The sequence below is a fragment of the Ambystoma mexicanum genome, chromosome 2q (genome assembly GCF_040938575.1).
Source record: "Ambystoma mexicanum isolate Mex_15411 chromosome 2q, UKY_AmexF1_1, whole genome shotgun sequence".
In the NCBI taxonomy this organism is placed as follows: Eukaryota; Metazoa; Chordata; class Amphibia; order Caudata; family Ambystomatidae; genus Ambystoma; species Ambystoma mexicanum.
Genome location: NC_090924.1, coordinates 1,043,486,448 through 1,043,514,328, shown reverse-complemented (window position 1 = coordinate 1,043,514,328; position 27,881 = coordinate 1,043,486,448). Strand labels below are relative to the sequence as shown.

General features: G+C 43.7%; 1 protein-coding gene across 1 annotated transcript in view; it reads left to right on the top strand.

The window, feature by feature from the left end:
- The window catches only part of ITGA8 (integrin subunit alpha 8), a 791,003-nt gene that overhangs the window by 124,575 nt on the left and 638,547 nt on the right, over positions 1 to 27,881 (top strand). Inside the window, exon 3 of the mRNA XM_069648404.1 lies at positions 19,659 to 19,759. Coding sequence (XP_069504505.1) covers positions 19,659 to 19,759 — 101 coding nt within the window. The remainder of the gene's footprint in view (positions 1 to 19,658; positions 19,760 to 27,881) is intronic.

Genomic DNA, 27,881 nt, shown 5'->3' with positions numbered 1-27,881 from the left:
CTAGGTCAAGCCGGGGAAAACTCCCTTCCTGTCACGTAAGGTCGGCGTCATGTCATGGATACACTGGTGGGACAAAAAGTCATCACTTCCTGAAAGGTCAGCGTAGCCCATCTGAGTCAACAAGACCCCCAGACTTCAAGGCATGTGCTTGCAGGAGGCGTTCCAGGCCCGGATGGGGGTCATGCGTCTAGCACAGTATATCTCTAGACTGCTTTAACCTTAGGGCACTGCCCTGAGCCTAGGGAGGAGCCGACTTGTTGTTTCAAGTGGGTCATTGCTTCATTTGTGCTACAAAAAAGGCATGTTCTGAGGGCATGAAGTTGATTTGCTGGTAGGAATGTGTTCAAAGACGCAGCCGCAGACGTCAATGTCAATTTCACCAATTCACGGGTACCCTTAAAAACCATTTCAAGACCCAAATCACTATTATTAAATGTCATGTTTAATTAAGTTACAGTGTGATACATTATGTTATAATGAAACGCGGTTTTGTATATCGCAATTCTACCATGTTTGTAGGCTTCGCGGCACATGGCTCTGTGAGAAAAGAAGCAGGGTTTGTTAGTGCGATTTCGGGAGAGGCAGATTAGAAAGGGGTGGTGCTGATGAGTGCAAGCCGGAAGTACCCGGGTCCTGAATGCCGTTCTGCTTCTATGACATGGGCATACGTGATCTCAAGGGGAGACCCAGACATCTGTTAGGCACCAGTGCTTTGTGACTAGTGAGCAGCTCATGTGTCAGTGTGATAATGCTAAATAGGGTGCTTAGTGATTGCTCCATTGATGTGTACGTGGTAATGGCTAGGCCTGCGGTGGCCGTGCGTGGGGGACTTGTATGTGTAGTGTAATGTGGTACGAAATTTAAACGAAAGGTACAAGGGGGCAGAAAGAAGTGTGCATTATCCGGTCGCAACGGGATAGATTCCAGCCAGGAACATGATTAGGATGGACTGTTTGATTCTGTGTCATTTGTGTCGGTTCTAACTGGGTGAGTCTGCTATACAATGTTCTCTGCTGGCACATTGTGTTTGGGTTCCCAGGGTTTTGTATGTGCAATTTAAGGGATCGCTTTGCTGTCTAAGACCTGATAATATACGATTCAGTGCGTGAGCTTTAGGGAGACGCTCCTCTGTCCAAAGCCTGACCATGTAAGGTGCAGTTTGTGTGGTTTAGGGAGATAGCTCTGCTTTCTGGAGCCTGCCCATGTAAGGTGCAGTATGTGTGGTTTAGGGCGATAGCTCTGCTTTCTGGAGCCTGCCCATGTAAGGTGCAGTATGTGTGGTTTAGGGCGATAGCTCTGCTCTCTAAAGCCTGACCAGGTAAGGGGCAGTATGTGTGGTTTAGGGAGATAGCTCTGCTTTCTGGAGCCTGCACATGTACGGTGCAGTATGTCCAGTTAGGGAGATAGCTCTGCTCCCTAAAGCCTGACCATGTAAGGTGCAGTATGTGTCGTTTAGGGCGATAGCTCTGCTCTCTAAAGCCTTACCATGTAAGGTTCAGTATGTCCAGTTAGGGAGATAGCTCTGCTCCCTAAAGCCTGACCATGTAAGGTGCAGTATGTGTCGTTTAGGGCGATAGCTCTGCTCTCTAAAGCCTGACCATGTAAGGTGCAGTATGTGTGGTTTAGGGCAATAGCTCTGCTCTCTAAAGCCTGACCATGTAAGGTGCCGTATAAGCAGTTAGGGAGACATCTCTGCTCCCTAAAGCATTCCCATGTAAGGTGCCGTATAAGCAGTTGGGGAGATAGCTCTGCTCTCTAAAGCCTGACCAGGTAAGGTGCAGTATGTGCGGTTAGGGAGATAGCTCTGTGCTCTAAAGCGTGCCCATGTACAGTGCAGTGTGTTTGAACTAGGGTGTTAGTGATGCTGGCTAATGTGATCTGTTAGGTCATGCGCTGTTACATAAAGAGACATCCCTAATGGGACTAACAAGCATTTTGTCAGAGGAGGATTTCAGACACTATTCAGATGCTGCAATGAAGATGTAATTAGCTGGTATGTTCCCAAGAGCAGTTTAGTTTGACGGTGACACTGCATCCGTGGTCTCATTTACTGACTGACTAGTCCTGTGCAGCGACTTCAGCCTTTTGTAATAACCTTGGGTGGAGGGGTGAACTTTCTTTGCTCTTTTAACTACTCAGTGCTATCACCTCATGATAACCTTGCCGTTTGGTCGCGGTTGCGGCCAGGTCAAGGTTGCACTATTTGTTGGTGGTGTTGGGATCTGGTTTTGCCTACTCTTTCGCAATGGTGACAGAGCATTAACATCTTTCAAAGTTGTAGTGTTAGGCAACTAAGATCTGCTTTTGAGTTGCCTCGAATTCAAATAGATTGAGAAATCCCTTACGCGTGATCGTGAAAGAGATTGGTCGGACTCTTCTTGGGGCTCTCTGGGAAACTGGGATTTGGGGCTGTTGGCCTGGAGGCAGAGATGGAAGATTATCATCACAGGGCAGTCTGACCAAGCATGAATTTGAACTTCCTTGCGGACAATCGATAGAAGGTGTGATTGACTCTGCGAGTGGGCTAGCCAACCATGTGACTGAATCCTAGTGTTTACAGGCTAGCTCCCACATCTGGGCCTCTGCATCCTCCCTGATATTAACCCACCAGTTCAAAGAGCCCATTGGAAGAATGTTCTGTCATTTATTGTCACTTCGGCTTATTTCGGATTTATTCACTCCATAAAACAGAGCATATTTCATAAAAATGGAAATCATAAAAGGTGGAAATCTTGACGCACATATAACATGTCACAAATAACAATAGTCTCAGTTCAAATATTTCTCTGCGTAACGGTCTGCGTTTCCAGGCAGCTTGCAGATAGCATGCAAATTTAAAAGCAATATTTCAGGAACTGGCAGAATAAATTAAAAAAGCAGGTTTCCACGGTCTCAAACCACATCCCCTTAGGGAATCGCATAAATACATTTTCCTTCACAGTCATCATACAGTGGACAAAATAATACAAAATGTCCCAGGGTTTCCTAGGAGCCGCAGAAGCAGCAGACCTCGGCCGCCAGCCTTGTACCCAGCCATCTACTAGTCAGTGCCTTGACAGGGAGCACACCCAGCCTCACAATTGTACGGTGGTAAGAATGTGTGACCAAGGCAAGATATCCAGCTGTCCCATTACAGGTGAAAGAGGTAGGTAGTTCCTCACGGAGGATGTACACATCTACATATCTTCCCTGTAGTTACCCCCACAAAGACAGACATTTTAGTTACAAGGGCCTCTTTGACACTCTTATATGTCCGGGGGTATCAAAGTGAAAGTAAGTGTTTTATGAATGGTTTAGTTAAACACTCAGCCTGGCTAGCCCACTTGGAGTACCAAAAAATAAGATTGGTTTCTGGAAAACAAGTATACGAAAAGTGGGCTGGTCCGGTTTCGAAGTGGGTGAAATACGTGGACGTCTGTCACATTCTTTGCAAGTCAACAGCAAGGCGGAGGAGAACTTACAGGAAGGAAGGTGCCAGTGAATCATTGCCATGATGGATGGGGGGTTGGGTTATCTGAACAGCACAGAACTAGTTACCAGGAAGTACTGTGGGCATTCAGTGATCTCAGTACAAGCAAACCCAGCGGTGTAAATTTCATGTCCCCTCGCTCCCCTGGTTCCTCATTGAACATGTGTACACATCTGGGTTGGTCTGAAGGAAGTGTCTGTGATATATAAATGGTTACCAGAAAGGCTGTTTTTTGTCTTGATCATTTATTCTGTGTAACCCTGACTTGATTTGCCATTTTGTATTGCCTCTAGATGCTTTTTACCTTTATCGAACCCCGGGCGAAAGGGGGCCTATGTACGAGGCTGTGATATTGAAATAAAGAGTGAGATAGTTACACTTAGACATATCTTTGTAACTGCAGCTGATTTCTACAAGACCTATGTGGAGTTGCTATTAATTTTATAGTTTAGGATCCAGTGTGGAACACCTATGACCCCCCTAAAGTGGAGAGTCAGACTTTGGGCGTAAATGGTTAGTTTGCTTATTTAACCTCTCAAGTAACAACATTATGTTATTTCAAAAATGTTGGACTTCACAAAATAAACCAGCTTTAAACCTTTGCTTTAAAACTCTCAAATTCCCTTACACATTCTAATAACATCGGAACACATTTGTTGTGTGGTGCATAGTTCTATTGTTTCTCTCTTATAATATGACATTGTTACAATGCATTTCAACTAAATTGTATTAACCCATAAAGTTTGCATTGGTCTTGAGAACAAGGGCAAACATCTGGAGTGCCTTGCACTGTTAAAACATGATCTCTTTGAAAGAAAGCTTTGAGCTCTGCAGACCATACCCTGAAATAATGGGGACAAAAGAAGGGGCATTTTCTGTCAGGTATAGTGTGCCTGAGGGGCAAGGACTTCTAGATTATTTCCCTTCCCTTCTGCCCTCTGACAACATTTTCTGCAAAAATATGTTTCCCCACAGAAGTATAACAAACATCTTGGGTTGTTTCAATCACACGAGAACACTATTAAACCCTGTGTATGGTTTTAGAAATAATGGTACAATTTCAGGTAACGCCCAAATATATCCAATATTTCCCTTGTGTGACATAGACTTAACTCATTTGAAACACCTCTTTTCCCAAGCTCTTTCCGAAGTAAATATGTCAGGCATGTGATGTTTTAATATTTCAGCATACAAGATGTACGAATGGCCAAGTCAGAAAATCACTGGTTTAAGGTGGGACTATTCCACAATGCCCTGGGCTCCCAGCTCATTCCTCAAGGGGTTCTTTGGAGCCCTTCTGAAGAGACAACAAGGAAAATGTATTCTCCCTTGTCACTAGCGTATCTTTCACAGCTGTGAACTGTAAACGGCTATGGGAAGAGCATTGGCGCAGTACACCTCCATGGTACCACAATTCTCCGGGATCTGACGCTCTGGCCAGCCCTCTGCTGGCATCCGTGGTTTGTGATGAAAGAGAAGTGAAACACTTTTCCATTTGATGCCTTCAACTCAAACCTTATCTCTAAACAATCTAATTAAGGCATTTTATAGTATTTCCAACACATTGTAACTTTGACTGCACTCATTTACAGGAGGGTGAAGTGAATTAATCTCCTCTTGGAGCCGAAAATATTTGTTTGCTCCTCCATTACTTATAATGGTTATATTTAAGAATAGATTAAGTTATGGGCAGGAATGGTAGCTCTGTGGGGGCACTTTCATTATATTCCATCTTCTCCGTTAAGACTGATTGAGCCTTTTGCCTGCAGAATCCATTGATACTTTGTACAGGGATTTACCCTTGAAGCTAACACCAGGCTCAGTTGCCATCACATACACAGGAGCAGAACACGCACAACGGCTCAGATACTCCTGCCTCTAGCCGGGAAGAAAACATGATCCAAATAATGACTTAGAATGTTTGCTGGTCTGACAAAACGATACGTACCATTTACTAACATTTCAACCAGGAGCTAGAATCAGTCATGGAACTAAAGCAATGCCTGGGCACTAGGCTGGATATTGTAATTCCAAATCCATAAACCTGTGTCCTGGTTGCTGGTAGTGAACTCCCCACAAAGAACTAGTAAGGGTATGTGCTGTCACTTCACTGTAAGGAGAGAGAGCACCGACTTCCATTCACCCACATAGATTGCCCTTGCCGAAAGGTCTTCCTTGCCTAGAACCCTCCAGTAGATTGAATCATGGGGTAGGAGTGGAGCTGCAGTTCTGCGCTTGGGGATCGTGTGGTCCTGGAAGACGTTATAGTTCAGAATCTCTAGTTCCAGGATTTAGAAGTGAGCTCCTCACATATATGCTAGCCGCCAATAGGACATTTTTCATGCTACATTATTGATGGCTAAAACACTAATGGCCTCATTGTGAATTTTGTGATAATTCGCCAGTAATTCCTCCAAAATACTGCCAAATTCAATTACCGCTACCGCCACTTGGTCCTGTCGGGTTATCACGGAATTACAAGTGGTGGTAACTCCACATTTTTGGAGTCCATAGGACTCCATGTGGATTTTTGGGGAATTTACCACTTGCGGAATTACCGCATGGAAAACCAACTGATTTTTTCAGGCAAAGTGGAGGATTTACCTCCATCGAAAAGGCTGGAGGTGAATCTGGCGGTGCGGAAAAAGTGGCAGTAACAGAATTACCACCCTTTTTTTGTCGCACCAACAACATTTGAATGCACCTCTAAGTTCTGTAGTCTGCTTCAGCATGTGCTCAGGCAACAAAATACACTGTGCACAATGTGGTCCCCTGCAGTCCACTTTGGTTCACTCTGTTTTGATCTGATTTCCGCCTTAGTGTACTAGGGCATGATGAGAAATGGCGGTGAGAGGGATGCTGACACCAGCATCAGAAGCCGCAGCTGGGAAAAACATAATCACTGGCACAAATGATGCATTATTGGTATCAATGTCCAGTAGCACCTGGAGAATTCCAAGCACCAGATGGAATTACCAATTATAAGACCCAAATAACCAGACAGACTCAAAGAATATGCCAAAACAATACTTTATTATCAGCTCAATATAGTAGGGAAACCTGGCGAACAACGAATCGTATCCACACATTCTCGACAATAATTTGATCATGTAAAGACTTTTAGTGTCAGCTAGGACGTCATCCTATGTAGCAAACTTTAAAAACCTATTAATGGGAGGGATTGGTTAAGGCAATATATATACCTATACTTCATTTAAATGTTAGTGTCAGTATCCGGTAGGCACGACTTGAACTACCTCTAAATACCTATAATAACACAGATAAACAGAAGAATAACAGCAGCAAATTGGCTTCTGCAACATTGTATAATACACTGCTACATAGACCCTCATGATTGGTTGGCATACTCTCCCAACCTTGGACTTTCAGCTTGTTAGCAGCACGTAAACAAAACGAAACTCATATGCAGAGAACAACATCAGACTACTACCTACTCACTCACCTAATTTATTTATTTATTTATTTTTACATATGTAAAGCCCTAAATCCTGAGGCATCAGGACGCTGTTGTGAACCAGTTACATGATACAAAAGCTTCAACAGAAATGTGCCATCCCTCCCACGACACACAGACACGGTAGCAATATGCTTTATTGCAGTAGTGAGTCTTTGTTCTCTGCTGAGTTTAAGGAGGACTGCTAGTCAAATAGCCGATTAGTCAAATAGCCAAATAGCCAATTAGTCTACGATCTCTCATCGGCTAGGCCCCAAGCCAAGCCTTCTTTTTTGTAGTTGACCTCTTCTCTGAGACTTTCAAAGGAGTGTAGGTACACCATTATCTTTGTCTGGGGTTTAATGAATAGGTCTTGTTTTCTAGTTATGTATCGTGTGTGAGGAGACCACAATTTTTTCCATTTCAACTTTTTATTTAGTGCTATTTAGTTCCATTATGCTGGGTGCCATTACTTCTCTTGGCCTCTGGAGACTTGGTTGCTCTGCCTCACGTATACTTTCTGCATACTTGATGGTCCAATACTTGGCAATTGCAGATGTTTTCTTCTTTGCTTAATCTAAGAGATATATGTCATGCTTATGTAATTTATCCTCTTGACTCCCTTTGTGCCTTGCAATTATTCCTTGATGTGGCATTGTTGATCCCAGGCTGATAGATATTCTTTGCTCCTCACGAGAAGCTGTTTATCAGCACCTCTTAGCTCTACAGCCCTGGTCTGTCTCTGAGGTAGCTGGATTAGTTTCAACATGAGTCTGGCGTCCATCTTTTCATTATGGCCGCTTTAATCATGTTATATTTTCTTCTGCAGCAAGCTTCTATATGTTTCATCTACCTTGCGTTTCTGCATATGTACATTCACTTCATCTCCTCACTTATCACTTGAGTGCACATGATTTCTTCGTATTCGATTACATGTTTCTCTTGTTACTTCAGTTACATCTTTAAGTATTCGCATATCGTTTTCAGTAACGTTTGTGTCTTTTCATGATGTTACTCTGCCCTCGTCTGATTGCAATTACAGCTCTTTGATGTCCAATGGTGCATGCAAATATCCTTCCACCATATCAGTGCAAAGTTACAATCGATATGGTTGTCTGAGTGCATAACATCGCTCGTATCTTCGGTGCGGTATTGGGATGATACCTGGAGTCACACATAGTGCTCTCTTACTGCTGTTCCAGTAAGACAGAGGTAAGGGGGCGGGCACTATGGATGACGTGTAGATCTGCCTCTCTACATCTGTTTTTTTTTTTGGGACTGGAGAGCATCAAAATCCATTTGTGGAAAGTCCTACGCAGAAAAGGTTGCGTACGAAAGTGCAACATGCTCCACATTGGGCTTCCATGTACGTGGCCGGCGAGTACGAAGATGGCAGGAGCTGTAGCAGGTAAATGGAGAGTGAGGGAGGGAGAGGGACGGATAGGCCACACAGTGTACAGGGAGGGATGAGTTGAAGCACACCCCCACCCCCAAAAAGGATCAGGAGAAGGGGGTGGAAACAAAAGACTGACCTTGCGGGACGGCCTTCGCAGGCTGGATTCAACAAAGTAAGTCTTTTGTTCCCAGCATTCAGACCCTGGCCAGTAGAATGACCAGTGCTCACAACATTCCTGCCTTCCCCCTTGCAGCAATGCTGCCTCTCTGGCGTTGTCGAGTTGTAAAACTTAGAAAAAGTAATTATTACCAATACTAGTTAACCAGTCCAAAGCCACACTTCAGTGCTGCACATTCATGCTGGTGGCGAGTTATGGCCACTCTTTGCTGTTACCCATAGAACCTGAGGAGCAAATACTCTGTCAAGTTGCCCCTAGAGCGAGTTGTCACTCCCTTACGCACAGGCTAGCTTGCAATAGAGAAACCTCCTTTTTGACTATATTGCTGAGTATATGTGTGATGCGCAGGATTGTAAAGTGAATGACAAAACTGGTAGCGAGGGCAGCTCATATCATTAGTAGAAGTACATGGCCCTTTGCAGGCCAACATTTTTCTTTTGTGATAAGTCGACTGGCTGTAATTATCAACGTACATATATGAGGTTGTGGCCTACATATAGTGTTATGTTTACTTTGCTGATCAGGGTACTTCCGTTGCTTAAGAAGTAATGGGGGAATTGGCGGCTGGAGAATCAGATCACTATTGAAGTGGTTGCCTTGAGAGAAGTCTTCATTGGGAATGACAGCTCGATGTCTTGCTGTTTCTCTGAGGGATATCATGTTACTGACTGGTAGTGGAGGTCAGCACTGACACCAGTCTTTAAAGAGAGGACGTTTCAGCCTTGAAATATTAATTCAGGCCTGGAAACACTTTTGGATGGTGTTTCTTATGGAGCTCCACCCTCTCGCCTCCCCTCGGTTCCAAGAAAGAAATTGTGAGCCTTTTACTGTTCAAATTATTTTTGGAAATACCTTTATTTCAGTCATCAGCTTGTTACATGGTGCTGAAAATCTTTCTTTATAACGTTGGCGGGCCAAATAATGGTTCCACTGTGAAAATATGCTTGCCCTCAAGTAATCCTGGGCAGCCTGGCTTGGGGTGGTGTCTGCGTGATTGTGGGGTGTGCACCTCTAGTACCGCCTACTCCTCTGCTTTTCACTGTATTCCTTGTCCACAATTCCTTGGATTATTTGGTTTTCTCCATCTTCTGATGAGCTGAAAACAGTGGAAAAACCCGGGTGCCAGAACAGCTGCGCATCTTTAATGTGTGTGAAATTATCTGCATTCAAGTAGTGCTGCCTTAGAGGGCGCCATCACTGTGAGCTTTAACTTAAGCTACTAAAACAAAAGGTGGGACTTGCTCAGTGAAATGTTGTATACCATCTATCTGCCTGACCTGTGATTCAGGGTTCAGAACGCTTGTTACATGGACAACGGCTGAAAGCCTTCTTTTACTGCACAATACAGTGTACTCTTTTCTTTACTCACTGAAAGTTTTAATATGTTCATATTACCTCCATTTTGAATGTTTATGCTCACACTCTACAACAACACAAAGGTGATTGTTGACCATGATTGAGAGATGTCTTCATTTGGTTCAAGGGCAATGTAGAAAGTATAAGACCCTTGCATTAGGCCATTGGTCTGTTTGGTTGCGCCCCTGAGAGTCGTGTGAGGGGCAGAGACCCTGTTATAGGTATATAATGGTGCTCATTACAGGTTTGCTAGTATCCTGCCCGTAACGCCGGTGGGATACCGGCAAATTGCCTCTACCGTTTCTGCCACCTGATAAACCGGTATTACTGGGATATCCTAGGTGGCAGAAATGCCAGTAAGTCCCCATTCCATGGAGTTCAATAGGACTCCATGGAGGGGATTGCCGCAATTACCGGCACCAGTAATAACGATGCAAGTAATTGCAGCATTTTTCTGCTGGTGGGGGCCTGATTTACAAGCAGGACAGGCTGGGAGGTAGATCCGTGGCCCCCACCGGCAAACATGTGTTTCCCTGGTATGGTAAAAATGCTGGTGCTGGAATTAGCAGAAGTTTTACCGGCTTTTTGTCTGTATCAGGGAACCTGTATTGAGACCCACTGAGTTGGACGAGAGCTGTGTAAGAGAGAGGGTTCTATGTTCATTTGTCACCTGTTTGTTTTTCGTGGCACTTTTTGCTGAAACACTTTAGCTGAAAAAAATTATCTAATTTTTTTATTTTATTCCCTCCCAAACTTCCCTTCCTCCCCTTTTATTTATTCCCTATACATCACCCCACCTTACCCCTTATACACTCCCACACATTTTTTTTATGTTTTTGTTCGGCAAATAAATTTCAGCAAAAAGTGCTGCAAAAAAAGAAAATGGGCGATGAATGAACATCGTACCAGGGAGAGAGGGAAACCCTAGCAATTACAAGTAGTTGGTGTTCTATACCTTATGGGCCTCATTACGAGTCCGGCGGTAACCTGCCGGTTCTTCCGGCTCGGTTACCGCCAGACTCATATTGCCATTCCGCCTCATAGGGCTCAATGGGAATGGGGACCATGGAAACACCAGCACCATCTCGTGATGGTGCCAGTGTTTCCACGTCCGCCTGCAGGCGGGCGGTGTTAAACCCGCCAGGTCACACCTGGCGGGAATGACACCTCCACTTGCAGGACTCGAGATCACCCAGTATGGAAACAACGGTGGCGGCGGGTTTTACGCCACCGTTATTTCCATACCGGGTGACTCGTAATGAGTCCCATTGTCTCAGGAGGATAGCTCGGGGGCCACGCGCTCGTCTTGGAAGCAAGACGACGCAGAGCAACACAGGTTCGATCTCCAGGTCCATGCTTAGAAACCTCTGAGTATTAAGCGCATTATAAATAACCAATTACAATTACAACAGGACTTATTCTGCTTAAAAGACAGGGCCTTGCCAGAGCGCTTAGAAAATAGGCAGATTTTTCTCTCATCTCCTGCCATGCTGCTGCCTCTGCCCAGGCTGGGTTTAGGCTTCAAGGCCTGGCAGCACTGAAACACAGCATGAGACAACTGGCTGCATTATCATCTTACAGATGTTATGCCATGCTATGTTGTGTTAAAAGGTTTTTTATACCACACACTATCCCCCCTGCATATACCCTTGGCGCTCTGGTGGAACTGTAAAGTAAGAGGGTAGGTTGGGGGTAATTTAGTAGGAATGAACAGGAGAAAAGAGCAAGAGAGCTGTGAGGTGCCGTTAGCAGCTTCAGTTCAGTTTACATCATTCGCTGAGCTTAGGTGTGCTTTTTGGATGGTAGCTGTCATGTGCTGTTGTGCGGAGCTATGGGCCTCATTACGACTTTGGCGGTAGCCATGCCACAATCCTGTCTAGATGTGACGCATGCTAATCTTCACAATTCTATCGTGATGTGACGCATGCCCATCTTCACAATTGTATCTAGATGTGACGCATGCTAATCGCCGCAATTGTATCTAGATGTGATGCATGCTAATCGCCGCAATTGTATCTAGATGTGACGCATGCTAATCCCCACAATTGTATCTAGATGTGACGCATGCTAATCCCCGCAATTGTATCTAGATGTGACGCATGCTAATCCCCGCAATTGTATCTAGATGTGACTCATGCTTAGCTCCACAATTCAAGGCAAAGTGCTCCTAGGTGGAACGTCTTCTACCTTTCAGTGAGAGGCACTTTCAGACTTTTTTATGAGCTGAAAACTGGAGTGCACCATTTTCATTTTTGGGGAATTGGCATACATATTGTGAGTTGGGCCGCAGCGCTTATGAGTTTTGGTGGCGGGAAGTCAGCCCTACATATGACTCAACGGAATCATGGCAGAGGGCACATTAACGTTGTGGATTTTATTTCTAAGAGGGGAAGTCCTGACCTACATATTACAAATGTATCTCTGTAATATATTCCTTTAAACCATCCACTGTTTTACAGGGGTTTGAACCTGAATGGAACTATTTTGAGACATTCTCATAGATTTTCTTGCCTACTGTTTAATAATGACATATTTGGCTCACAATTGTACAGATTTGTCTCCCTTCCCTGCCAGGTATATTCCGCAATACAGTGAAACAAAAGGCAGCATCTTTTATGTCACGTCCTCAGTTACATAGGCCACACCTCCTTTAAAGGTTCCTTAGCTTTTCATGCTTCTTCGTCGCAGTCCCCAAATATAGTTGTATGGCGCCAACTTGAAGCACGTCAGTAAAACATATGCTATGAGTGCAGATTAACGTCATTTCCAAAGTGGGAGATTCTAATAAAAATGTGAACATCGTTTCTGGGTGTTTTTACATTTTACCAGTAGATTTTACCTCTAAGCTCTCCAGAAATAGGATCAACCCTTTTGCTGATTTCCATTTACTTTTCTGACGTTTTGAGCTGCCCGGGCCCATGTGTGATTGTTGAACTTCTTTTAGAAGTGTGTTTTTTGGCTGAACATGCTAAATTCAAATGAAAGCCGCCTCATGCTGTTGATTTAAGCTTCTACTTTCAGCCCTTGAGTCAAAAAAGCATGTTTCCTGTCGAAAATGTGCACACGCAAACTTGCTGTTTGTGCCTGTAAATTGCAGTGAAACCATTCCATCAAGTGCTGCAAGGACTATCAGGAGAATTCCTTTGATAAGTCATTTTACCCATAGTGAACATTTTTATGCTATCCACCCATAAGGATATTATCATTGATGCTGCTCTCTTCCTCTCCTCGCTCCATTACTCTGAAATGCTCTTCCTCTCCCACTCTGCACTATTCCTACTCTATCTCTATTTAAATCCAACCTCCTAGCTCTCCTCCTTTCTGAAGAACCACTTGCATAGCATTCTACGCCACCACATCTCACTGTTCTTATCTCCCCCTACCTCTCTATGCCAACCCCACTGCACTTATTCCTCACCCCTTCATCCTAAAACGTAGCACTTCCTCCACTATCCCGTTCCTATTTCATGCTCTATTGTCCTCATCCTTGGTTCATGTTCGTGCCTCCCCTGCATCACCTGGTCTTATATCCACATCCTCTCACCCATTGTTAAGGAAACTGGTCCTCTGCTCTATAAAGCAACGTTAAAACGTATCCCCTATAATTTTCATTAAATAAATAAATAAAATGTATGTAAGGTGTATGTTCCACTTTAGGGAGCTGAGAACAACCACAGACCCCTCCCGGGGAGGGCCTTTTCTGTTAGCTCTGCTGACTGCGGCATCCTAAGCCTCTTAGGTGAGGCTGACAGAAATTAATTTACAGATATTCCAAAAAGGATGTTGCTGTTTGATGGTATACATCCTCTGATGGTAAATCCTTATTTATGTGGCCCTTCAGATGCTTTGAACTTCAACTCCCATTATCCCTAGCCTGCATAGTCAGTGATGAAGCAATCCAAAATGTCTGGTGTGCCGCAAGATGTGTAATCATTGAATAGCACATGCACTGGAAGCCGGTCTGATAACGAGAACCTTTTCTGACATAGTACATGTTTTCCGGGCCCCAGAGATTGTCATTTCAAACTGCAGCTACTTGTCAAAGACGTGTGGCAGCAATTTGAGTTGAGGGCAGCTTCTCACTATACTGCCAGTCATACAAAGCATACGATTGCATAACCTATAAACAAATGAGGGTCTAAGAGACACACGTTCTTCTCATGAAAATAATTTAGTACATAAGGGACAGTAGACCCCATAACCCGCTGATACCTGGGGTGAAGAACATGAACAATGTGCAAAGGACTATTATCACTTGGGGATCAGTGGGCATAACTCCATTGTTTACATTAATAATGGGTGAGCTACCTCAACAATCCTTCACTCACTGGAGTGCACCTTTGAAAATACTGGAATCTGAGATTCACACAAATCTATTTTTATCAAATATATATTTTATTATTTTCACTAACATGAGTTCATATAAACACAATCTAACTATATCAATATAAAATGCATATGTGCCAAAAATATCCACAATTACATTCAGGCAATAATAATCACTTTTCTCCACACACTCATTCGTACAAAATCAAACATACTCATCATCACTCAATGAAAAGTGCAGGTGCTATATTCAACAGCAATTTATCACAACAATGTGCAAACACATGCAACCGTATGCAGATTTGCAAATTTCATCCACATACAAGGATAAAAAAAGTGGTGAAAAATATCAATCCTCATGTGCTGATCCTAGAATACAATCTGGTTGATTACCGTAGGTCTTCAATTCGGACCGGCAGAGGCCATAAATTGCCAAAGCAGATTGCCATTATTTGCTAGTGCCTTCCCATGCTAGTTTCAACAATAGTGTTCATCAGGACCAACACCTACCATGGTGTCAGCCTCTGCAAATGAACCATGCAGGAAATGATCTCAAATAGATTGCTATATAAAATATCTTTAGACATCCAGGAGTAGGATCATGTTTTCCGTCAATGTCAAAAAGGAAGTCATGTCTGAGTCACAGAGCACTGATCTTCATTTCAGCCAATAAGAATAATGGGTCGAAAAGGATATCCAATGGTCGAATCGCGTGTACTTTGCGCATATATCTCGTCTGGCGGCAAGTATCTAGTATCAGAGGTGTTTGGTGCTTATCTGGAGGAAATACGTCCAAGTGCTGGAAGTATCTCCTCCATATTACTCCCAAAACTCGTAGTATGGCTTTGCGGTAAAAGTGGCAGTTATTCCCTTTCTGCTAATTTTTACTTAACCGCCATACTTGCAATGAGCTTCGCTGACCTCTGCTTAGGTACTGGACAGACGTTGGACTAAATAGACATAGGGATACTTTAATCAACTAGCTATTTCATGCTTGCTTCTTGTCCAATCAAAAGTTGTAATATGCCAAGTGCATGTCTCCATACATTGTCCCTGCATCGTTGCCCGGTGTTGAACGGGCACCTTCCACCTTCCCTGGCCTTTGCCCTTCCCGTGATGGGACCAGTTAATGGTACCTTGGAACGCGTGCCTGGCTCTCTGCTCCTACTCATGGTGTGTAAGGGGCAACATGGGGTCTGAATCATTGAGTTGTATTGTCCTAGTAGGAAATAGAATTATATAAAACAGCATCATCGCATAGGTAGATCTGTTTTCTGTTAGTTGTGATGCCGCTGTGCTGTTTGTCATTTCTGAGTCCATTCCTCTTGATCCCACGTGCTCCAGTTGTTTTTGAGCAGTGTTAATGCCACACAGCCGCGCGATGCACTTTAGAGACATGGTTGTCTAAATTGCTACTTAATCTCTATCTCTCCTCCCCTCTGTCTCCCTCCTTTCTCTCTGCTGTTTATCGTCTCAAGCGCATGTGCTGTGCTTTAAAAAAGTAATCATACAACATGCTGCGCAAACTCCTGATTTCATTTCCTGTGCACCCAAGGGGGAATGTTTCAGCAGTGCTGGCTTTTGCAAGTGCTTGGAGTGTGTTCTGCATGTAATACACATGTAAGTGGGCACTTACTTTTTTATTTGGAATAGTAGTTTGATGCAGGTTTAGTGCAATCCCCAAGCTCTGCCAGACCACATAATATGTTTCTAAACTTTTTTTCAGAGCCCCCTTGAGTAAAAATAATGTTGGTGGGCCCCACAAAATGCCCCAACTGCATCTATTTACGATTAAAAGCAGTATTAAAAGCAGTCACCCTCCTCCCTTTTAAAAGAGCTTCACGCCTCCCCAGGGCATACTCTTGGAGGGTGGAGGGACCCCACATTTGAAGACCATAGAGATAGAGGTGCAGGTAAGAGGTGGACGCTTCGGGGTGAGGCGCTCATTAGCAGTGACTCGCTAGAGAGAGGAGCGTCGCACGGTGTCGCGCGGCGTCGCGCGGCAGCATGTGGGAAATCAGTCCACTTCAGAGAACCGAGAACGCAGGAAGGGGAAGTCTGCTTTTTATTAGAGCCTGAAATGCATTATAATTGAGCCGAGCTTTCGCCCAGATGGTTCCTCTTAAGCTGACATCTGCAAAGTGTATATAAAGCAAAGTTAAAGAGCTGTCTCTGGTGGGAGAGTGTGGACACATGTCCCGTGCAGTCAGTGCACCGTGGCTCACAGAAGGACAGCCCTTCATTAAGTCTTTATTTTTATGATCAAAGCTCTTTCACGTGTGCTCATCCTGAAAAGAAAGACATGGGGACGTGCAATGTTTCTATTTTCCCCTCAAGGTGTCTTGTTTTCTTTTTTGGGAAGCGTGGAATGTGTTGGCACTTCATGCACAATAGGGGTTTCAACACTCACATGTCTTCCAGCCATTTTTTCCAAATGCTTTTTAATTGGAGTGTTCTTATTTTCAAACATGTGGCTGGATTATTTTACGGACTCGGAGTGTTTTATTCTTTTTTTGGAGAAGAAACAACACATGTGGGACAGGTGCACAAGGCATAGTTAAATCACTGCATGACCTCATATGCTACACTACTCTGCCACTCTTTAATTAATTGAAATGTTTACTTCTAAGGCCTTAAAAATATATTTATTGCATTACAGATATGCTAAGGTTAATAGACCCGTTATCAGAGAGCTTGAATCCTTCTTTTTAGCTGCTTAAAACCGTTGTACACCCAAACACATGCATGCAAACACACATAACACAATTCACAAACATATGACATACTGCTTATAAACACATATGCCTATGTCCTCACATATCACACAACACACAAACAATGCACACTTGGCAGAAACACAAACGCAACTCACACCCACACATGCACATACACCACACACATATTTTCATACATGCATGCATGCATTTTTCCACATGCACAGCACACACACACACGCCACATGCACACAAACTGCACACACAAACAACACATACAAAGCAGAAATGCACTTTTGGAAACACTCAGCTCAGGATGAAATATAAATGTACACACATGCGTGCACATACACACATCACCCATACAGCCTCACGCATGGGTACACATCCTCTCCCACTAACACCATTCTCACACCATCCATCAGACGTACACATGCACACACACACACACAAACACACACCGCTCACTTGCTTCTTGTGCCATTGCACATGAAAGTCTGTACAAAAACGTCACCTCTCACTGTCACCAAGATATTTGTCATTAACTCTTCTGTAGGGTTCAAGATGAAGCTCATACTTCATACGCTGGCTTACATAGACAGCTATTAATATGAAAAGCAGTGTGCCCGTGTACCTCCCTACTTGTGGACCAACAAAGATCATTTCACTTGCTAATAACACAGTGCTTCATGACACATTGCTCCCGCTCCTAAATGGTGTACTAGTATGTAATCTATTACACAATTTAACAGTACTCCATTCGTTGCCTTCGAATGATGAAAGGACGAGGGAAATCTGTCCTGCGGGTTAAGGGCAGATGTCTGGGGTGAGTGCTTAACTTGGTGAACTAAATTGATGGCTTTGTTCTCATTTTTGGGGCACACAGTTTTTCCAAATAGTAGCAACTCCAGAAACGACACTGTACACAAAAAGCAAAGTATTGCAACTGAATCTTTGCGATTGCTTGATGTTACCCATTGTCCTAATGTTTGAGACAGGGCCACCCCAGGGCATGTATCCCTCACCCCTTCATCCTAAAACATAGCACTTCTTCCATTATCCCGATCCTGTATCATGCTCTATTATCCTTGTCCGTGGACCATGTTTATACTTCATCTGCATCATCTGGTCTTATTTCCACAACCTCTCACCCACTGTTCCTCCGCTCTAAAAACCCATGTTAAAAAATGTTGTAAGCACTTTTGTGCAAAAAATGCATTGTTTTCGCTGTACTTATCATTAAATAAATAAATAACGTCCAGTGAATTAAATTAAGTGTCATGAGGAGGTTAATAGCAGGCAGTATCCGGGTTTCGCCGATTTTTTAATAATCATTATGGTTATGAATTACTGCACTCCATAGCGGTCTCATGGCAGCATGGGATGCCTTTAAAATCCCTGGAAACAGATAAATAAATTCTTCTATTCTTAAAAGCACCACTTGGAGATACATGAGTGCCAATAACCAACATGGGAATAACCTATGGATACATATAGGTTAATATAAACATAACATTCTACTACTGCTATCCCACAAAAAGCAGGTTGGACAGCTTCCTCTTTCACACCTTCCTGAGAGAGTACTAGACTTTGGGCCTCCTTACAAGTTTTGTGGTGTGGTAAACATGCCGGTAATTCCCTGACCGGCACTTATGGGGGTCACTGATTTACCTCCAACCAAGAGGGGGAGGTAAATCAGGCATCCACCGGGCAAAAACTGCCAAATACTCTCAATGAAGTACTACGGGACTCCGAAGAATGGGGATTTACTGCCCTTTCCTCCACGTGTAATATTCCGGAAATTCCGGGATATCAGGCAGTGGAAAAGGTAGGTCAGTTTGCAGGTATCTCGCTGGAATTACCGGTGAAAAACCAGCAAACTTACAAGGAGGCACTTTTCCATCCAATACCATTTCTTTCTTCTGTTTGTACCCATCTATGTTATAACATTACATAACTGTGTCTTTATAGAACACATTTACACACCAGGAGGGGCACCAAGGTATAGATAACAGTTGCCTATTGTTATCCATCTCCATGGTGCTCTTTTTCTCAACCTCGGAAGGATGAAGGGTTGAGTGGATCTGCCAGGGTGTGACGCTGTGAACTCAATATTGAACACAGATCCTTGTAATCGATGCCTTAGTCCACTGAGCCACCGACCTGCTGGTAACCCCCTTTACTTCACCCAAAACCCTTCTTCAACACTTACCCACTTACCTCTTCAGCATTCACTTCGTCACTCATTTACTTCTTTGTGCATTTTACCTTTACATTGCCTGCTTTTTCACATTGTCACGGTGGCAATGGATATGGTAAATTTAGCTTTAAAGTTGGGATCAAGTCGGGATTAGGGGGAAGAAGATGGCTGAGATAAGCAGGGGGGTACACATGGTCTCCCCCTGTAATGACAAAGTGAATGTTAAAAAAAGTGAAAGACTGAAGAAGTAATGGTATGAAGAGGTAGATGTGACAAAGTTAATGTAGTGAACGCTGATGACGTAAAGACGTACATGCGATCTGGCCCGTGACGTGTATTTCGCGCACTAATGGGCTACTGCACCGCAGAAACCATTTCTCTCTCCTCTCTTCTTTTCCAGACCAGGTATCCACCATTCTGTCAGCTCTCTGGGGTGGCAGCGAGGATGTGGGCGTGCGTAACAAAACACAATAGCTAAACTAATATGCAAACCACTTTTTGCTTTCTGCATTGCACTCCATCTACACTCTCACTAGTGACAAAGGCAATTCTTTATTCCCTACAGACAACAGGAAAATCAGAGTGAATGGGACCAAAGAAGCCATTGAGTTCAAGTCACACCAGTGGTTTGGGGCCACCGTTAAAGCACACAAAGGCAAGGTTGTGGTAAGTGGATTTATTCCCAGTGTACGTTGGTCTTGTGTTTTTTGTTATCGAATATCCGAACGATGGTGTGTGTAGTGTCTGATCGCATGTTTTGCCCTCTTATGTTAGGAGGTCATTGTTAAGAGCAGGAAGCGCCATTTGCAAGGACATTGCAATGAAGCTGCCTTAGCATCACATTCTACTCATCGGAAGTTTCAATGCACATCACAATGCGCGGAGCTTGTGATTCTCTTCACACTCGGCTCCCATTAGCAAGGTGGGCTGTTGCCCAGCACCCTGCTGTCTCTTAAATTGTGTCATAGGTCACAGTGCTGCTTATTAAGAATGATGGTGTCTGGGGGTATCCTAAATGTGTCTGATTAGGATCTGTCCCAAAGAAGGGGCAAGGGGTCTTGCAACTTTCCCCAGTGTGTTCTCATTATGTCAAGCTTTCTTTGTATGTCTGTTGCATAACATATGACTGGTGTCTGCCCTAGGGGGCTGGTGTGTGTAATCATATTTTGGCAGATTACGATCTGCTGTGAACGGTTTTCTCCAAGGTCAGATACCCATGGGGGCATATATTACAACTTTCCCAAACACCCGTGTGTGATGTTTGGTTTCCCTTGTAGTTGTGTGGTAAATCTTATCAGTGACTGCTGTCATGATAGTGTGATTATTGATTAATGGGACTGGCAGCTGCACTGAGATCTGATTTCTGTAGTAAGCGATTCTCTGTAATGTAGCAGGGATCCCGTATTGCAAAACTTTTGTGGTGTTATGTTTCCAAAATGTAGATTCCTGTTTGTAAGACCCAAGTAGGTGTTGTTGTGCGGGTTGAGTCATCTGAGATGAAAGGGGTGTGTTGTAAGTAGGGATGTATGCCATAGGGTTGTGTTTCTCCCCGTCTTGGGCGCAACGTGATATGGATGCTATTGTGCGTTTTTAGGGTAGACGTTGTGCCTCAAGATGCAGTGTTGTATGATAGGTCATGAAAGCTTCCTGGAAAAAGTGCTTTGTGTGAGGGATTCATTAAGCAGGCTGATGTGTGTAGATTAGTCTATGCTGTTTTCAGAAAGTACTGGAAGTGTGTTTGGGATGATCCTCTTTGTTTGGGGGTGTGTTGTGGGTAGAGAGAAAGCTGGGTGGAGTCTGTGGCCCCTATTCATGAAAATGTGCGCAGAAATTCGGCAAGGCCGCATGCCGAGAAGGACAATCGCGAGTCTGCACGCAGAAAGAAAAATGTGCGCCTACGTATTCATGGAATTTACAGCGCAAAGTAACCGTATTCACAAGTCACACCCGGGACACCCCTGATACGCCCACACGCAAAGGATAAACAGCTAGAACAGCTACCTTTGGGTGCTGCCCCCCGGGCACGAATACACGCACCCTTCAAACAGTGCGTGGGATCCCCTGTAAGCAGGACTGTGACTCGGGGACCCTGCACGGGATCCCCCCTAACTGTATGCAGTACCCCGACAACATACATATAAAAAATCGTAACTCACCAATAACACGGGAAAATGCATGCAAACCCCCGTAAAATGTTCCTGCACTTTGCTACATGCTTATGCGCACCCCTAAGTTTCATCGGAAACCCCGATTGAGTACACTCACCCCGCAATCCAACATGTAACCCCACCTGCATGCTACAAATCTTACGCGCAAGTGTACTTACACCTGCCTTCGGATGGTGGATCGTATGAAGGACTTGCATGGCCATTTCCCAGTCGAGACGTTGCACGATCGAATCCATGAATAGGTCTCGTGCTGCACAATTGTGGGTGTGCGAGGAACTGCCTACAGGCCGTCCCTTGGAACACCCAGTTTTTCACAAGTTCTTACCCATTTTTGGTGTTCTGCCCCTTCCCAGCCCTTTGTGCAAGCCACGCCCATGCTCTCTTGGAGTCTGGCTCAAGGCCCTCAACGACTTGGACAGGCGTGCTGAGCCAGCTCAAACTCCATGCAAGTCCAGGAAAAGTACTGCGGATTCGATTCCATGAATCGACGAAGGTGGATTTACTTGCCAGTGCAAGTACCCTTTTTTCTGCGCGGATAATTCCATGAATGGTGCCCTATGTGTCATAGCGTGAGGGATGCATCAAGCAGGCTGTAAATGGCCACGCAGGCCACAGGGTCTTCAGTTCCCTGTACCTCTGGATATAATGTATGTAGATTACACTATGCATTTTCTGGTAAGTAATGACACTTAGTGTGATACTCCACTTTGTTTGGAGGACACGTTGTGGGTATAAGGAAAGCTGGACCGGGGCGATGTGTTGGAGTCTGAGACTTGGTTGCCCCACGAAAGCTGAAATGTGCTTTCAAATTCAACTCTGCTCTTAAACAATATTTTGTTATAGACTTTCAGGGAGCCATTTATCCTTACTATTGGGATATTGCATCATTTCTGGGTATTTATTTGTAATTGACTATGTTTATTGGGCAATTGGTAAGCTGGCAATGAGCATAAGCAAGTTCTATGCTGTTTCACACTTGTCTTTCAGTGTCTCAATGTTCTTAGGCAGTGATGGTGTTATACTAGGGCAATTCTGGGCAGCCACCACCCACAAAAGGGCATCAAGCCAGACCAAGCCTGGTCCCACAGTGAGGAAGGAGGAGCTCCAAAATGACGTTTTGCCTGGAACAGTATTAATCTTTCCTTATGTCCCCTCCTAGCGGAGTAGCTTTAGATCCCCGAGAAACAGATATAAATGCTGGTCAACCTAGGCTAGACTGGAGCATTTTAATTTTTAATATAAGGTGGCGCTTTAGCGCCACCTATAGGCAAAAACGAATGCACTGGAGTACTGCTAGGGAGAGATGGCATATGAGGCGGGAAACAATGATTTTAGGTGTTCTTTGGTTATTTACACACCCATTGACTGCCCTTTGCCCTGCTAATCCCTGTGTCAATTCCCACCCACTTCCTGCTCCTCCCACCTCCCAAAACACTCCTTCCTGGGATCTCTTGAGCGAATTTTATAAAGCCTTAAAATGAAACGTTGCACTCTTCTTACTTTTGATATGCTCAATACACAGAGGACGTCTGCATGCAACAGAAACATATGGCACGAGTTCTTCTATGAACACAGTTGAAACGGTCAGGCCGCATGTTTCAAGGGACTGCCACGAGGCAATATACGCAGATGCAATAATTGCTTTGACAATGATTGTAAAGTGATGGAACAAGATATTTTGAATACTAGTCGAGACACGAAGAGGTAGGCGCCTTTGTAACCAAAGGAGAGCACATAAGCATTTAGATAAATACAAAAAAAGATGAATGTGCTAGCACTTGTCAGAACGTGAAAAAGCCAGTTGAGTCTGAAAACCAAGAGGATTTTGGCTACACTGTCATCAAGGGTAGCTCTGATAAGATGGCCCCCATGATAGGGGATTGGTACACCTATTTGAAGGGGTCCGTGGGGCATCGATGAAAGTTCCCATTTAATGGAGAGCAATTCGTAATTCACAAGCTGTGCATAGCCGCGCATTGGTATTTACGCTTCTTGGCATCTCAGTAGCCATAGCGGCTCAGGAAGTGGACCAGGCCCTGGCCTGGATAAGATGCCTATTCAGCGGTTCAAGCAGCTGCCAGCCATACGCGTTCCATTTCTAGCAAAGCTATTTAATTGCCCAAACGGCAACATGCGTTTGCTGCAGACCAAGACCAAGAACATACCTCCATATTTTAAAAAAGGGGGATAAGGGTATCCCCCGAACTTCTCTTTTGGAATTCTTATCCAAGGCCAATGCAAAGGACATATTGACATTGTGCTCTAGCAGAGGAATATTAACTCATTTACAGGTAGGGTGTTGGTGGGGTGTTTCAACTATAGATCTGGCCTTCTCCCTTAACATAGTGCTACAAAAATATGCGATGCTGATGAAAAGCCATTACGAGGAGCTTTTCTCAATTTAAAATAAACTTTAACACTGTTCCACTTCCACTTAAGCTTCTGTGGGGGACCTTGACCCAGCGAGGAGCACAATTAGCAGCTGCATGGGAACTGCAGGATATTGTGATATTACACACATTTGCCGAATGGCTACTTCACCGGATTCATTTAGCTGTATTTTCTGATTGTTTTTTTTACCACAAACAGGTGGATGGTAAGTTGGGGTTAAGTTATATGTGGAGAGGTTGAAGGGAGGTGCCCTCTACCCCAGTGTTTGCAGTAAAGCAGCAAAATCGGCTCAAAAGAATTTGCCGAACTTTCCATTTGGCCAAATAAATATAGCCAAACCTACATAGATCCAACATTATTTGTCCCATTCCCTGTGATCCAAGGAGTTAGGTATGGGAGTGTGCTGGCTCTTCCCCTCTTGTCATTATATATCACCGATATAGTACTGAGTATTGTCCCCCTAAATGCTGATGCCCAAATCCTAAATAATGAGGTGGGAGTACTTTTATTTCCTCTTATCTAAGACACCCACCGGACTGCGGCGCCAATTTAGTTTGTTTAAGAGCATATGTGAGAAGAAGGGTCTTGTCATTTATGGCACCAAGACTAAATGCATGTCATTTCACGCATATCAAACCAGAGTCTCTCGCTCTGGACACTTTTGATTATTTGGGAATCTGATTGAACAAGAAGGTTAGTTCTAAGGAACAACTTACTAATATTACTCTAACAGTTGTGGGGTCGTAGGATCACATTCTGTATGATTTGGAGGCAGGGCTGTGGACCAATAAATTACATCAAAAGGGCTTACGCTGCTGCCACCTATGGTGCAAGGATTTGGGGAGCTGCAAATTCCAGCGTCCTAATAACCAAGGAAAAGAAAATTCGGAGTTATCGTAATATTGCCCCACTAACCTCTGTATTACTTGAATTGGGTTATGTGGGTGTTGCTTGCGTCACAAAGCTTAGACTGTTACATTATTTAATCAGGTTATGCCGATCCCTACTGTGTAAACATAGTGAGGGGCGTTTTGAAACTAGCTGGGCAATCGCTTTACCAGAGATAAAGTAGGTTTGACTAGAGTTTGGGACGTACCTCACCTGATCAATCATCAAATGAAGGCAACATTGAAGCTGGCTTTTAGAGATTGGCCCCTGAGGGACCTATTAGCAAGAAGAAGTGCAGATGGCTTGGGATCTCACTATTTGGAGATGAAAGGGTTTTTTATGTTTGTGAGGAGTATCTCAATGTCATTGGGAAGGTTTCTGCTAGAATCCTTTATAGCAAATTCAGGTAGGAATATTGCGTCTCGCTGCTTTTATGAGACATTGGCATATCTGAAAGTGTAGTAGTTGCTTTCGTTGTCAACATATACAGGCAAAGCCCCACATTTCCAATGTATATGCACTTTGTATATGAGGGTGAGAAAATAATGATGAATGCCTAAAGTTCAAACATGGATCCACTCTTGCACCACAGATCGTTATCCCCTGATATAGTTTTCGGGGTATCAAGGTAGCCGTGGTGCAACTGGAAACAAAGATGGGAACAGCTGAGGTCCATTGTATGATTTATGTCTCGATCCGGTTTGTTTAAGGAGTATAGAACAACTTTACATTTTATTACCTACGTATTATTGTGTACATTAACATTTTCGATTTAAGATAATAATGTGATGTGTTGGAAAGAGAATCTAGCTAGACTTTATTGTTCTGGCATAGCAATGTACCAAAGAATATGTCTATCAAAATAACTTTTGGTACTTTTGTAAATCTCTGCCAACAACTTTATTTTATCATTTTTTATTGTTGTGATGAATAGTTCATAGGGTATGCCATATGGAGTTTGGTCATATTTTTAATCCAAATAACTGTGTTATGATGATGAGGGACTTATGTGACATAGAGATGACGTTTGTAGGCGCCAGAAAAATAAGACAGAGATGACTTGTAAATGTACTTGTGAGTATAATGTACATCTGGCCAGAAGTGATACTTGGGAGGCTGGCATCATTTTTAGGCTTGGACCTATCGTTGCTCTATTATTGGTTTCCCGGTGATTTGATGGTTTTTGATGATCCTCTTTACAAGTTTATGGATGATCTATTTCCTGTGCAGCGGGTGAAAGTCCCCCTAATGGGAATTGCCCAGAATCTGGTTCTTGTACCCAAAGTGGAGATCTATCTCCTGCATAGATAGAATTGTTCTCTGCCAGTAATGCAGGAATACGCATTCTATCCTATAGTGCACAGAAGAGAAGGGTCCCAGAATGTTTGACAACCATCGTCCCTGGTTTCCTACAGAGTATTGGATACTTACTGTTCATGAGGCCCATAGATCGTTAACAGGGTTCTGCGCTTTTGTACATTGCGGTGCATAGTCCCTTTCTGCTGTTTTTCTGTCTTAATATTCCTAGCTGATCATCTGGCAAACCAAACATTTGCCAGCTGGACGCAGTTATGTACTGGTGGAGGAACATGTGATAACCAATGCACAGTTTGAGTCAATGTGCCCTCAGGGCCAGCATGCACCATTGCAATGTACTGGAAAAGTGTCAACTTAGAATATGCAACATCCACTTGTATGTTGAATCCCCTGTGCACACTAGTGCATATGAACCACTGATGCAGATGGCCTAATGGCAGCAACACAGCAAGTCACAAATCTCTGTTGTGACAAAAGATACACTTAATTATATGTAAATATGGGTTCCAGCCAAAGGTTCCTGTTACTCTACAATAAGTCCTTAAAAAATGAAACTGATTAGATGGATGCCTGTATGCGGAAGATAGGGGCAGGCTGAACATCCTTTGACTTTTCAATTGACAAAACATGAATGCGACCATAAGGCAAGCTCCCCGTATTCATCGTCCAATCCATGGCCCATCAGCACAGTGATGGGACACAGGATCGGGTTCTGGTATTAGTTGTGAAATGTTATGGTTGTGTCTTTTTGAAGACTACCAGTGTCAAAAACAGCTGCTGAGAATCACTTGGCACAAGGTTGCATTTGAAAGAAGCCAGCAACACGGAACAGAGTTTGATTCGCTGGGAAACCAAGGGAATCGCTTTGTGCCGTAGGACTTTGGGAATCTGTGTCTTCGGAAAGGACACCAGAGTGATCCACATAGCAGCCTGAAACATAATACCACAACTCCCAATACAGGCAAACCCTCCAAGACAGTGATGCTACCTTCCGGGTTTCATCAGCTGCATGAAAAGTAGGCCTTGTCTTCCAGCATACAGCAAGACCGAACATGTGGCTGAGGGCACACCGCCTTTACAATTACAGAGGGAGAATACAATCAAGATAGGACGGCTTCAACGTAAAGCTAGATACAAGAGCAATGGTCGATCCTCACAGATATTCCTCAGAATGTGCCTATGCCTTGGGAATGTTCCACTTTGCCTTCTTTGCCAATAGAACTATTATGTATTCGTGTCAGACAGTCTTTTTAAAAAGCACAAGGCAAACACCAATTGCAGGTGTTTTAATTGTTTTTATTTATTTGCTTCTATTACTTGTTTTAAATTTTAATAATGTATCATTCTCTTTATGATAGAGAAAGACTAAGCCGAATCTTTGGTTTGGCTAATGCAAACAAGTGATCTTGTGAAGGCGGCTGGTTATATGTTAAAGCGTGTTACCTGCGTCTAGTCCATTTTCTGAGACAGGCACAGGCTTAATTTCCAGTAGTGCAGTTTTTCCAGCTGAAGGTGTTCATACAAAATTATCCCAGATTTTTAGCCACTGCTTTTTAAGGCTCATGTGGGAGACTCCCAGCAAAAGATATTGCAACCAGAAATGTAGGTTGAGTAGAGAGGAGAGGAGTTTCACCTTCTCAGGTTCAGCTCTTGATATACGACCCATATCCCCTGAAGAGCAAAATCCAGTCTCGTTTTCAGGATCGCGACAATGATAATATAAATAAAATTAATATCAATAACACCAGGAGAGATCTTTACACATGATGACGTTCAAATCGAGCTTTTTGGATATTGCATTGGCTATTTTGAAAATCCCACTAGATTTTAAGATTCAGGTGTTTGAGGATCCACGGTCTACTTGAGCAAGATATCCATAATAGCCCAGAGATTCTGGAGTTGTTGCAAGATTCAGGTTTTACACCAGGCCTTATATTGAAGAGTCACCTCTGCATGTCCAAGCTCTTTTCTAGACTCTCACTTTCTATCGTGCAAGGAACTCTGATTCCAACTTGATTTAAGGC